Genomic DNA, 14041 nt, shown 5'->3' with positions numbered 1-14041 from the left:
AACAGTCATCAGTACATACTATGTACTGGGCCTGAAATTCAGCCCGGGAATTCAACAAAAGAGTGACCTCCTGGTGCTTTCGACTGAAGGCCAAATATTTTTTGTTTTTCCCGGCCTGCTCCGTTACCATTGATTTATCATCTCAACTGCATGAACATGAACAATCAGTCAGTATAAATTCAAGCAAAACAAACACCCACTCTTTAGGTGGAGCCGTTCTTCACACTGTGGCCCCTGAGCCATCAACCTGCCCTCCCAACCGCTTCCACTGCGGCACCGGAGCTTGTATAATCAACACTTGGGTTTGTGACGGCTATGCTGACTGTCCTGATGGCAGCGATGAGCTGGGATGTCCCACAGGTACAACTTGTGTGTTTACAGTTTTGCTCATAAATTAACATACCCCAGGTGAATGTAACCTTGAAGTACAACTGTATAACATAAAAATAATGCTGTGTGTTTTTTTTTTCTTTTTCATTTTGCAGTTAATGTTTCCGTGACACAGAGGCCAATTTCTACCCAACCCCCTTCTGCCCATCGCTGCCCTGAGGGCCAATTTAAGTGTCGCCATCTTCATCCACATGTCTGCATCCCTGGCTGGCAGCGTTGTGATGGAAGGTTCCACTGCCGAGATGCTTCTGATGAAGCCAATTGTCGTGAGTCTCTTAGTACTGCTTAATGTGGTGCTACCATCACACACACAATAAAGGGAAAATTAGGATCAGAAAAAAATAAAGTAAGCATTGCCTTAAGACGTTTTGAGTGGCCAGCTGTCTCAGAAGTGAAACACTGCCCTCTGCTGTCAATTTGACACTCCATGAGGCACCTTCAGGAAGCTATACAGTTTTCATTTCTCCGTTTGCGGAGCGCCTGTGAGACGAATAAGATGGGAAGAGAATTGAGATCCATCTTCTCAACCCATAACCGCCCAGATGTGTAAATTTGGTTACGTTGAAACGCAATAGTCATTTCCTAACCCACAAATAAACTGTTTAGTAACCTAAATATTTAGGTAAACAAAAACTGCATTTTCACATCTGACCAATTCCCCCCCCAAAATATCTGTTGTATTTTAAACAAAATATAGAGCAGTTGTACATTAAGAAGAGTTAAACGACTCAAAAAAAAACGGATGGCAAGATGTTCTTATATCAAAATAATTAAGCAGCATTCTTATTCTTAGTAAGTTAGTGTTCCACAAGTTGTAAGCTATTTTTCAAATAGATCCTTTGCTTACATACAAAAAACCATATGTGTAAAAAATGGTTGTTTCAATATAGGGAATCTTGGCATTATGTCATGGTTATATACATGAGATTAACCTAAAGTAAAGGATGACTCTTTTTACAGCCACCCACAGGCCATTGGTCTGTGTGAACGGAACCCGTTGTGCTGATGGTGAAGTCTGCGTGCCGGACGACGAGAGGTGTGACGGCTTTATAGACTGTTCCGACCACAGCGACGAGGACAACTGCACCTGTAAGTTCACATTGAAGTTGTTTGTTCTGTATATGTTTAAAAAGACTACAGGGAAATGTTTTTGCGTGATATGTGCAAAATTTTCTGAAAAGACTATTACCACGCCTATTATAAATGTTAGTTAATTAGTCTTTTTGTTGTATTCAAATGAGTTAAGCCACTCATATTTGTCTCAATAACAACTACACATTCGTTTCTTCCGCTAACAATCACAACCAAGAAGTCTGGAGCGTTCTCATACATAAATCATTAATCTACTTCATTCTGTGTATGGTGATTCACAGGTTTGTCATTTCAGTTCAGTCTCGTTCTGCTGTGTTAATCAACTGATAGCTATTGCCAAAATAGTTTTGGAAGACATAAAGAAGATTTTAAATATCCTGTCTCCACTCGCTAGTATTGAATAGCACTAAAGTCAAATGTTTCACCCATGACCTGAGGATAAGTTTGTCTGTCTAGCCAGCCGGATGGCTGTCTCTATGTGTATTTATTGTGCATGACACACACACAAACATACAACCCCAGTGAAATTCCCACCATCATGGTATTGTATATTTGGTGAAATCAGTGTGGAACAGAGATTACAGTAAATTAGCAGGCAGTTTGTTTATAGCCGAACAGGCAGATGTATAAATTGTATCTGAGCTGTGCAATTTCAAATAGTTTTTAGATAAGACTTTCTTTCCTTCCAGCGGACATCCTGGCTTATAAAGTCCAGAACCTTCAATGGAATCCAGATATCTTAGGTGCCATCACTCTAACATGGTCTCATCCGAAAAATCTTCCCCTGGATTCCTGCGATTATATCATCTACTACAGGTGGATACACTTGCATTTGCATTTTGTCGTTATTTTTTTCTTGGGGTTTTTTTTTTTCATAATTTTAATTTGAACTCATGTATGTTGTCACTCTAATATGATTAATAATAACAGGGAGTTGGAATTATCGCTAACCTATGTTTATATTTTTGTTAGGCTTGTTGGCGCCCAGCAGTGGATGATCATGGACACGCACAGTAACAAGACCAGCTACAAACTTACCGTTTTGAGACCAGACACCACCTATCAAGTCAAGGTGCTCACGCAATGTCTCAGCAAACTGCACAAGACCAATGAGATGATCACAGTCAGAACGCCAGAAGGATGTGAGTCTTAAAGATGTTTTTGGTATCTGGTGCTTCGTTGGAAATAATCTACTTCGCGCTCTGCCTCGAGGCATTTTAAAAGGCAGAATGTGTAATGTGTCACTTGTGTCGCTTTTGCTCAATTTTTAAGTCATGAATCTTTCATATCGAATTTTTCAACTGTCCTTCCTCTGTGTGGGAGTTCTAATGTGTTTATCATTTGCTTTTATAGTTTGCTATTTTTATTCATTAATTATAAAACAAGATAAAGATGTCAGCTTTCTCCAACAAAGTGTGTGTTTTTGCAGTGCCTGAGGCTCCCAGGAACCTGAAGCTGTCTTGCGATAACAGTAAGGATGGGACAGTTGATGTTTCCTGGAATCCTCCTGACAAAGGAAACGGCCTCATTCGCGAGTATATTGTAAGTGTTTTTTTTCCCAACTTCTAAAAGGATATGCAAAGCTGAACTAAAGAAATTAATTAAATCCATCCATTCATTTTCCGCTTATCTTCATTAGAGTCACAGTCCTGCTGGTGCGTATCCCAGCTGTCAAAGGGCGGTGGGTGGGATACACCCTGAACTGGTTGTTTAGGGTTAGGGTTAGGGTTATTCCCCAAATATAAGACACACCTGTGTATAATTTTAGGGTCAAATTCTGGTATTTTCTATGTTGCCGTGTATTAGACGCACAAACAGTCTGGCAACAATGTAAAATCTATAGCAAAACAAAATAAACCTCATCTTTGTAAATCTTCATATTTTTTGGTGTTCATATCTATAAATTGGATTCCTCGTGGTGCAGTTCTTCCTTTAAGCTCCATTAAGTTTATGATTGTATGTATATGCCAAAAGACCACAATTAATAAATTAGTCAAATGGAATACATTTCCGTGTTCATTAATCGGAGCACTCTTCTCCAGATGGCTCAATTAAGAGTGGCAAGGTATGGAGACATCATAAATTGTACATGATCCTCTCGGTTTTAGTACTACTCAGTTGTGTGAAAGAGGATAGACTCAGGCATTGGTTCAGTCTGCTCACTTCTTTTATTGAAAATAATCCCGTAGCAACCTCGGCCAACACGAGCTACTGTTAGCTGCGAAATGCACTGGCTGTTAAGAGCAACCTATATACCTATACCCAATAGACCTACCATGCATGTTTTTGGAGTTTGGGAGGAAGCCGAATTGCCCAGAGTGAATCCTCGCAGGCTCAGGGAGAACATGCAAACTCCACCCAGGCAAGGTCATAGCAAGGTGGATATGAACTCAAGTCCTTAAGCTGTGAGGCGATTGCGCTAACCACTGTAACTCCTACTCTCAAGATTGGTCAAGTTTATAATAAAATAAATTAATATCCAATGGGACAGATTGGGGGGGGATAAACCTCAACATGAATTTCAAGAACCCTGTCCGTTTATGTGTGATGCTTCTCAGGTTGAATACATTGAACAAACAGAAATTGAGTGGACATCACAGAGAAGTACCACAACGAGTGCGGAGGTGAAAGAGCTGCAGCCAGACAGGCAGTACAAGTTCAGGGTAAGATAGATACCCACATATCTCTTTGTATATTTGGAAGTGTAGTCTACAATACACACAATATTTTCTTTACATTATTTTTCCCTAGGTGGCAGCTGTGACCAGTCGAGGTTTGGGAAACTGGACCGAAGTTAAATCCATCACACCGTTGAAAGGTGATTGCATGAACCCCATGTAGAGATGTTGCTTGACAGTGTTTGATGCTGCTTCATACCTTCTGCTGGTGTGGATTTAATGAAAGTTGTGCAGCATCTTGAGTTTTGCATTTCCTGTATATTTGCTCTGCTGTAGCTCTGCCTCCTCCTTCTGTGATCGTCGACAGCATCACTGCAGAGTCTATGAGCCTCTCATTCAGCCTCAATTCCCAGGAAAAAGTAGGTGCAGCTTGTGCCGTAAAAAGAACATTTTTATACCCCGACTAACAAATGCATATGGATATTTGTTAAAGGTGGAACAGTACGTCGTGATCCTGTCCTGGCAGTTTGACTCGCACATGAAAGAGAGCAAGAACTACACAGTTAAACAGAGGATCCTCAAAGGTACTCTATGCCAGTGTTTCTGAACCTTAATTGAGCCAAGGCATGTAGTTTACGTTTACAAAAAAAATTGTCAATGGGATTTATTGTGATTACATAAGGTGGGATCGTCATCACCTGAAATGGTCCTCATGTCAAATATTTTCTTTGTCCAACTTCAGTGATGAACCTGACAGCAGGGACAGTGTATGAAGTGGCTGTGTGGGCTCACACCAGTATAGGTGACAGTGCCACCGCCTTGTCGCATCATCAGACTACTGGTGTCCAGCCGGACCAGCCCCTCCTCAAAGCCCGAGCCCTCAACCAAACTGCTGTGGACTGTAGCTGGACAGTCACCAATGAGCTATCTGCACAGGTACATTACATGTCCATCGCTATACAAAAGAAATTCACCAGCGATGTCTACATAAGGTCAAAATATTACATTATAATGCTGTGCCAGTTGTTTCACAGGAAAGTACAGCCACAGTAACGAACATAATAATATCCCTGTGTCGTAACATAATTAACATAATTAAAAGATGTGCTGATTAAAACTGAGAATTACCAATAACATTTCTCAACATTTTCATTCAAGATTGACAGCTTCAATGTTCATTTGCAGGTTTACGGTGTGTTTTATGCGACATCCTTCCTTGATTTATATCATCGTCCTCATCGGGTCACCACCGCTCTTACCAACGTGACAGTCATCGTTGACAGTGACGAGCAGTATCTCTTTCTGGTGAGTCTTCTGCCGACAAGCTTCCTTTGGCCTTCAGAATATTTCATGCCAGCTAAATCTATTTTTTCCATTGGTGTATTTATTTTTAGGTGCGGCCAGTCTCTCCCTTCTTGGGTCCTCCATCTGAGCATGTTGTGGTTAAAATGATTCCCAATGAACGCCTACCACCCAGGAATCTCCACCGTGTGAAAGTTGAAAAGACAGAGGCCACACTTAAATGGCAACCACCATATGATACACCAAAGTCATCTCTGGTACAGACTCTTTGTGCAGTCATAATTTTGATCAGTCAATGTTTTTATATCTATGTCTTACATACTGTACACTGTATTTATTGTAATTATGTTTTCTAATTATTTCGTGTAGATGACTTGCATAAAAATGTGATTCTGTGAATAGAAACATCCATGCATCCTCTAACTCACTCAAGAGACAGTATTTTTATATTTTGAGTCCAGATATTCAATTATGTTATGTAATTAAGTACCAAAGTAGTTAATTACTTATGGTAAGCAAGTACTAAAGTTCTGAAGTAATCAGTTATTTTAAAGTTAAAAATTAAAGTACTAAAGTTTTACTTGATTCATTTAGGTACTAAAGTACTAAGAGTAATCAATCACGAAAAGAACTAAAGTCATTGATTATCAGTACTTTGGCGGTTAAGTACATAAAGGAATTGATCACTTCAGTACTTGGTAGCCTAAAGTGATCGATTACTGAAGAACCTAAACTATTCACTTCCTTAAGTCGTTTAGTACTAGACATTTTTACACCTTCCTCTAGCCCAGCGATTCTCAATTACATTTTACAAAGCCTCCCCACGGAAAGAAAAACATTTCACGCCCCCCTCTTGCCACGCCGACCATAAATAAGATTATTATTTCTAAAAATTGTCAATTTTTGTCAATGACTAAAGGATAAAGCAATACAAACCAACTTTCAACAATGGTTAACTACTTTTTTCACAGCATTTATACAGGTTACAGCTTAGTCTAAAGCAGAAAAACTAACCAAGTGCATCAAAGTGCCTGAACAATGATAAAATGGCACTCCCATAACCGAGTTCCCACATTTTTCAGTGACACTGAAAAACAGCTCCTTAATATGCAAAAAAAAAAAAAAACATTTTTCTATATTTGTATTTTTATACATACTGAAATACTAGAATATGTCATTGGTGGAGCAATTGCATGTGAATTCTGATCGAAAAACAGTGGAAGGATATTGAATGACATGGAATGATATATAATAAAAAGAATGGGCTGAAGAGTAAATGTACAAATTGGAGGAGAACAACTAAAAAAAACAGAGGATTTTTGGCCTTTAATTTGACATTCTGAAAAAAAGGGGGAAACAAATGAATATCTCACATCATCGAGCGCATCTGGTCTTTCTGTTCAGACATATGCAATCCACGTGTGGGACGCGGTTCGCAAAGTGGAGCGGGACTACAAGGTAGTTTCCCGGAACAACACAGTGGAGTACAAGTTGAAAGGTCTGGAGCCTGGAGGACGCTACAGCATCTCAGTCCGTCTGCGCAACATGAGCAAGGAAGCCAGCTTTACTCTGACTACAGGTACATAGCAACCCCATGTTTCATTTTGACAAAAGTTGGAATACTTATATCCTACTCCAAATATGAGTGATTGACTCCCTCTGCTCTTGAGTCAACTTTTAATGATTTAATGACACAAATAAAGAGATCTTAAAAAAAGTGTTGCTTAGCAGCCGCTACTATTCAATTAGGACGGTAAATTTGAGGAGGAGCGATGCGACAGGGTCCGACAAATCACAGCTCATCTGGGTTTGGTCATGTGACTTATGCATAATGAGCTGTGATTGGTTGTTACCTGAGCCCTGTGTACATCATTGACAGTAAGTGAAAAATAAATTTGCTTTAAAATTATTTCTAGGTGAAATATTAAATTTTGCACTACTGAAAATTGCTACCTAAGTTATTTCCTATAAATGTGATATATTTGTCACATCATATTTTCATTATTATCATTATATTATCATGTTCATGTCACACTATCCAGCCATATGTTCTTGTTGTTTTAAAACAATTAACTTCACATTTGATCATAAATTATATACATAAGAGTTTTTTGTTGTATTTCTACAAGATCATAAAAGAACAGTACTCATGGAGAAGTTGTATTTGTTTGAAAATACTGGCATTTTGAATGTTTCATGAAGAAAATATCAACAAATATATAGTATTGTGTTGTATTCAAAATGAATTTTTAATGAATAGAGAATTATATCACTCCCAAACCTGCACGATTTCTTTCCAACCAATCTTCCCTGATGGATAATAAATATCGATATTTTTGTTCCATGGTTGTATGAAATACTGTACTGACTGTGCCATGTTTGTTTATTTACTACTCAGAAATCTTTTATCTTTCTGTTGCAGTTCCTCTTCCGGCACCCGAGGCCTTGAAGATACTGACAGAGAATGACCATATCTTCCTGTTTTGGAAGAGTCTCGCTGTCAAAGAGCAGACTTTTAACGAGAGCAGGGTGAGAAATCACCTTTGCGGCGAACTCCGCGGTGTTTATTGTTCAGATAAAAGTCGAGAGGAAACTAATTAGACCTAATATTTATTTTGGGAGCAGTCGAATCTATGGAAATAATTTTGCCAACTAAAATAGCATGAAGCCCTTATCTTCTGTCTCCAGTTGAACACAATGTTGAATTGTTTCCAGGGGTATGAGGTGCTTGTGTATGACAGTTTGAGCAACAAGACAACCACCCTGGGAAACACAACAGACACCTACTTCCGCATCAGCAGCCTGCAGATCGGACACAACTACACCTTCTCTGTCCGGGCCCGCTGCTTGCTCAACGGCCAACTGTGCGGCGAGCCTGCTTTGCTGCTGTATAACCAGCTTAGAGCGGGTATGCTCAAGCACACAACCACCTTGAACCAGTTTTTTTTTTTTATCCCCCTAGTGAAAGTGCAAGGAATTGTCACCCCTGCGGAAATGTTTCGAATTGTCTATAGATGAAGAAAAGAAGGGCCGATGTACTTGATGAATCTGCACAACTCACCTCGACATAGCTCTAGCCTCAAAGTAGGGCTGCACAATTATGGCCAAAATAACTATCACGATTATTGCGGTCAATATTGAAATCACGATTATTGATCATGATTATTCATCATGTTTGGTCAAATGTCTATTTATTAACCTTTTTTTAAACAAGCAGTTTATAAACAAGGCTTCAAGGCTTGTTACATACTTTTAAGCACATTTAAATCAATTGGGGGTCAAAATTTTCAGTCATTTCAAACCGAATCAAACCAATTTTTTGCCAATTGGATTTTTCAAATTTGACAGCTAGCACTTAAAATATGACGAATCGGGTGAGCAACTCAAAATAAGAGGCTTTTGTAATGCAAACGTTGCCATCCTTGGGTAGTTTCGAAAACCTTTGAGTTGTCTACAGGCCTCAAAAGAGTTATTGCATGCTATGAAAAGTGCCAACAAGGGCTTGTTTGATGTTTCTAGGAGCAAGTGAGGGCTCACCAAATGAAGGCCAGTCCGAAGACATGGCGGCAGTGGTGGTTCCAGTCCTCTTCCTGTTACTCCTGGGAGTATGCGGCGGCTTGGTGATACTCTACCTCAGACATCGTCGACTACAGCACAGTTTCACGGCCTTCGCCAACTCCCACTACAACTCACGCCTGGGCTCTGCCGTCTTCTCCTCTGGGGAGGAACTAGGTGAAAAAGTTCACCATTCTCACTGCATTATTTTATTAACATCATATTTATGGATTTTCCTTTTTGCAATATGGCATACCAGTAGTACCTCCGCTACAAGTTTATCGTTGCTGCTGTTTCATTTTATCTGATATATACGGTAGATTTATTGTTCACATTGTCATGTTGCATCAATAAGGATAAATGAAGTCTCCGTTTTGACCTTGATGGCTCTGTTTTGTCAACAGTGGATGATGACGAAGATTCACCCATGATCAGCGGCTTCTCAGACGACGTACCCATGGTCATCGCGTAGCGCCCCCTCGCTCCTTTTCCCTACTTCTCTTCTCCCCTCCCCGCACCCTGTTGACAGGAAGTCACCTAATTAGAAAGAAACATGAAGAAACGAGAGAGATATTTTTCAAATATACAAAGCACTTTTTGGGATGCGCAATAACTTATTTTTTATAAGAAAAAAAAGAATATATGGAGGTTGTGTCGGACACTGAGGCATACTGTGAAGAATTTAGCGTTTGTTGAGTACGATGTGGAACGATGGAGCCCTTTTGAGCGGTCCATTGCTTAAAGCCAAAATCATCCATCAAAAGCATCCATAGACTTAAGTATAGAATGCAAAAAAAAAAAAATTCAAATGCACATATAAAATTAATACATTGTCGCATACAATATATATGAATACAGAAAAAACACATATAAAGCAGCGTATCACAGAAAATGAAGCCTCATGAACCACGTGATTTTTTTTCCTCCCTCCCACTCCTCTAGATGGTTGCTCCTGCTTTAGAAATAAAGGCGAGCGCCATTAGAGTAGCAAAAAAAGTATCAAGTGTTTCACGAGGCTTCATTAACTCATCACTAGCATACACCTTTTACGCTCAGTGTGAGACAGTCCGATGAGTCAGCTTAAAATCAAATTTCATTCGTAGAATTTGAAAACGCCATGTCTTTGAATTCTGTTTGGGAATAAGCTGAATGTTAAACATTAAAAAACAACACTCTCATGACTGCTTAGTTACACAGGTACACTTTTTTTTTTCACTACCAGCACACTTGTATGTTGACACGTGCCAAAATAATTGGAAAATTCCAAACTCTGGGAGGTTGAGGATCCTTTTTAAGCATCGCCTGCATTTATCAGAACTATATGTAAATACTGGCTTTTAATACATTTTATCTTTGTAATGCTGCACCACATCATTTTGTAATCGATATGTTTTGGTTTTTAAATCATTCACGAGTGGAAACGATCATCCCCAGCTTTTTTGCCGTAAATGTAGTCGACGTGTTTGGCGTTCTCAGGGAATTGTGTTGGGTACCAGCAAAGCACCACCATGGTCATCCTCCGTGTTGTCAATCCGCTAATTAACATGCAGGCGGGATATAATGCAGATTGTAGCTGCTCTTAGGATTCACATTTAGCGTTTAAATGAACTCTACTGGAATTAGGTCATACAAACGTTTCTTTTTTTTTAAATTCAAATCTGCAAGAGCAAACCAGAACCACGCATTGGTTTCATCTTAGATATTTTTTTTATAGCCCGATAGAGTCATATCTGTCTAAGACTATTCAATGAGTGATTTTTGTTACTCTGCATAGGTCTTCTAAAGTGATAACAAAGATAAAGGGGGAGGGGCATTTACAAATAAGCTTCCTTTGTCAAAACAAAGCAAGTCTGCATGGCTTTATACTAATATACAGTCGAGCAGGTAACATCTGATTTTACGAGCTTTTAAGGACAGAGTATGTATAAAACCCATTGTTGCACATTTATAAATATGTCAATGTTCAAAAATAAGTCGCCCATGTCACCTACCTCCCACCTGTCCATCCCCTGACTGTATGTATGTGAGTCTTTTAACTGAAATCTTGTATGTAGCCTCTGGGCTTGAGCCGTTGGATCTTCTGCTTGATTTTGACTTTTTTTTTTTTTTCGGTTCATTTTAGGAAGTCTTTATGAATGTATTTTATACTCATCTCATTCTGCCATCACTACATGGGACTTTTATTTACACTCCGTGATTCATTCTTCCTTTCTATTACTATCAGTCATTCCATAGGGGTCAGCGCATACGCTTTGGCGTTTGTCTTGTGGAAATACTTCTGCGTATCGATGACTCACTCAGCCCAGTTGTAATAAACATCATCACGGTCTTTGCTGGCACTTTTTTGTTTCGTTTGGATTTGGGTTTGATTTCCTCAGCTTTTTCTGTAGTCTTGGCCTTAACTTGATTTCATGTTTGGAAAATCGTTTTTTTTTGTTTTTTTTTCCAATGTGATTTTTGTCTCCATTTGACCATACAATGCCTTATAAGACTCTTTAATTGTCTTATGTATGGTAGAAAGTATTGCGCGGATGCATACACACAGTCACAAAGATAAAGATGACGCTACACACAGGGCATTTGTTCAATTTTGTCACATCACTGCTCCTTTCCAATTTGCCTTTCGGGGACACTTTTTAGCAATTTTTTAAAACTCATGTACAAAGTGTAATTATTGTTTTGGGCCATTTGCGCCCCACCTGTGTTTGTCAACACTTTGTCAAAAAGTTTGCTTCAAAATGTTGTTTGGCACGGATATTTGGCCTTGGCCGTCTTTGATGATATTGATGTTTTGTTTGCTTATCTCAGAGGTTGCAAGAAAAAAAAATGTTTAAGAAACAGTGTGAGATGTTTTAAAAACCACTTATGCTGAAATAAAGGTAATGAAAATTGCATTTTACTGTCACGTTCACTGCCAAACTGATGAATCAATTGAGAAGGACCTCTTTATCATCTACAAGGTAACAAACCTTGGTAAAGTATCCATTCAAGTATCTATTAAAAAAAAAAAAGGTGTTAATTACACAAAAAAAAAGTCGGTATGGTTTGTTCACTCAGAATTTTGATGTAAATACTATGAGTAATTATATTGGTTTAATGATAAGTAAATTTTACTCAAACTTCAATTCAAGCTTACATCACTCGTTTTGTAGTATGGATAGATGCAATATAGATATTTAGTGTACTCTAATATTTTGTTTCCCTCTCGTAATGTCTGATGGCTAATCCTAATAAAAATAAATATTGTGCATATCTGTCGGGCACATTTAAACATGCTAATGTCTTCACAACCTAACATCCAAATTGCATTGTCAAATACTGTATGTTTTAAGTGCACATGTTATAAGAATACGATTACACAAATTGAATATACATTTTTCTGTAATTCCATTCACAATTCCTTCACCAAAAGTAGAAGGTATTTTTGTGTATGAGGTCAAACAAGGAACAGCAATTGGATGGTGCAAGCCAGCGCTATGTTTACATAATCCACAAGGGGGCAGTAAAGACTTTCTCACAATTGTGATTTCAGCGTTTGGATTCTACACGATAAAAAAATTTCTCTTTATGAATATTTTTTTTAAAAAAGGCAGCAATATACAGTATAATCTTAATATGCGGATTCAAAAATGCATATTATGTGTTTGGTTGATGAGTAGTGTAACTGTCAATTATCTTAAACTTGACGGCAGATCTCTAAGCCCCAAACCCAAAGTGCAGACTGGCCAGTGACAGCGGGTTGCAGAAAATGCTTCACCCAGTGGACTGAAGCATCCCTTTCTGTCTTTATTTCGATTATGCTTTTTCCATTCATCTATTCTAAGGTAACCTGGAGTCTATCCTTGCTGGCTTTGACTAGTGTCTAGCTGTCAGAGCTAGCTCAGGCCTTCTGTGTTGGCCTAAACATTGTCAGAAGCACTGACTGACTAATACGATACGTGTTTTATAAAGTTGTATTTATTTATTCCCAACAGTCCACTTTCTTGATTTTGTAGTGTTTCTCTTGGCTGCGCTGCTTCCAGTACATGCTGCAATGGAACCGTAATCATCCGACGGCCTCCAAAATCAGAAGTGCTGGCAGATGTCATTTAAGCTATAAAAGCAACTTGACTGCAGGGCCGACAATCTATCTTGTAATATGGAAACGTTTTGTCACTTTGTTCAAGGTTTTATTTTCACATTTCTGTACTTCACTACATTATTTTTTTTCTGGAAACTTTCCATTTTATTCTGGTCCAATTTATTAAAGCAAAATACGTTGCTTTTTACAGCATGCTTTTCCTCCCCAATAACCATCTTATGAACACTCCAGAATAAAATCAGAAGTATCTTGACATCCATCTGTACTGCGCTTCATGGAGCACAAGACTGTAGAATAGTCCTGCCTGTCAAATGTGAGGGATGCATTTTTTACCTAGTGCTGCTTTCAGATACTTCATACGAGTTGCCCACAATGATTCCAGATTTTTATTTTTTACCCATAAGATTGTTTAGTTCAGTGGTCCAGGTGCACGAAGTCGCCCCCAAGGATCACATGAACAGCCCTGTAACCTGTTCTGTAAATACCTTACAAGTGATTTTCAAGCAATTTGTACAATTGTACCAATATTAGATTTACATTATTTCACTTGCTTTCGATATTTACATCAGCGGTTGTAAAAGTTTGGTGATCCCTGGTACAATATATTTAAAGTGACAGTGTGTAAAATGTAGTGCACTCTACTGGTGAAATTAGAGAATGCAAACATTTTGAATCAATCAATCTATGGTGTCTCAGAGTGAGCTCACTATGCAACCCTACAACCACTATTCTACATTTGCAAAATTCTTTTTTTGTGGATCCGTAGCAGAAACACAACTGTAAAAAAATTAATTAATTAAAAAAAAAATGCCTACCTCTGATAATGTGAGTGTTTTTGTATGTGTGTATAATATATATATATATATATATATATATATATATATATATATATATATATATATATATGATGTCACAAGCTCGTTCTAAAAGTCAAGAACAACAACAAACAATGGATGATTGTGTAAACATTTACACATGATTGTGTAAGCATTTAAAGTGGCTT

General features: G+C 38.4%; 1 protein-coding gene across 1 annotated transcript in view; it reads left to right on the top strand.

Annotated features, from left to right (window-relative positions):
• Positions 1 to 11851, top strand: part of sorl1 (sortilin-related receptor, L(DLR class) A repeats containing) — a 40860-nt gene extending 29009 nt beyond the window's left edge. Inside the window, exons 31-48 of the mRNA XM_088427465.1 lie at positions 208 to 360; positions 486 to 656; positions 1351 to 1479; positions 2172 to 2298; positions 2455 to 2624; positions 2912 to 3024; positions 4041 to 4145; positions 4234 to 4300; positions 4437 to 4519; positions 4594 to 4684; positions 4843 to 5036; positions 5286 to 5405; positions 5495 to 5659; positions 6807 to 6981; positions 7825 to 7931; positions 8118 to 8310; positions 8922 to 9134; positions 9362 to 11851. Of these exons, the coding sequence (XP_088283591.1) occupies positions 208 to 360; positions 486 to 656; positions 1351 to 1479; positions 2172 to 2298; positions 2455 to 2624; positions 2912 to 3024; positions 4041 to 4145; positions 4234 to 4300; positions 4437 to 4519; positions 4594 to 4684; positions 4843 to 5036; positions 5286 to 5405; positions 5495 to 5659; positions 6807 to 6981; positions 7825 to 7931; positions 8118 to 8310; positions 8922 to 9134; positions 9362 to 9429 (2444 nt within the window). The 3' untranslated portion in view covers positions 9430 to 11851. The remainder of the gene's footprint in view (positions 1 to 207; positions 361 to 485; positions 657 to 1350; positions 1480 to 2171; positions 2299 to 2454; positions 2625 to 2911; positions 3025 to 4040; positions 4146 to 4233; positions 4301 to 4436; positions 4520 to 4593; positions 4685 to 4842; positions 5037 to 5285; positions 5406 to 5494; positions 5660 to 6806; positions 6982 to 7824; positions 7932 to 8117; positions 8311 to 8921; positions 9135 to 9361) is intronic.
• The last annotated feature ends 2190 nt before the right edge of the window (positions 11852 to 14041 follow it).

The sequence above is a fragment of the Hippichthys cyanospilos genome, chromosome 11 (assembly GCF_059441005.1).
Source record: "Hippichthys cyanospilos isolate Australia breed blue-spotted pipefish chromosome 11, RoL_Hcya_1.0, whole genome shotgun sequence".
NCBI lineage: Eukaryota > Metazoa > Chordata > Actinopteri > Syngnathiformes > Syngnathidae > Hippichthys > Hippichthys cyanospilos.
The sequence above is the reverse complement of the archived record's forward strand: the minus strand, read 5'-3'. Positions and strand labels throughout refer to the sequence as shown.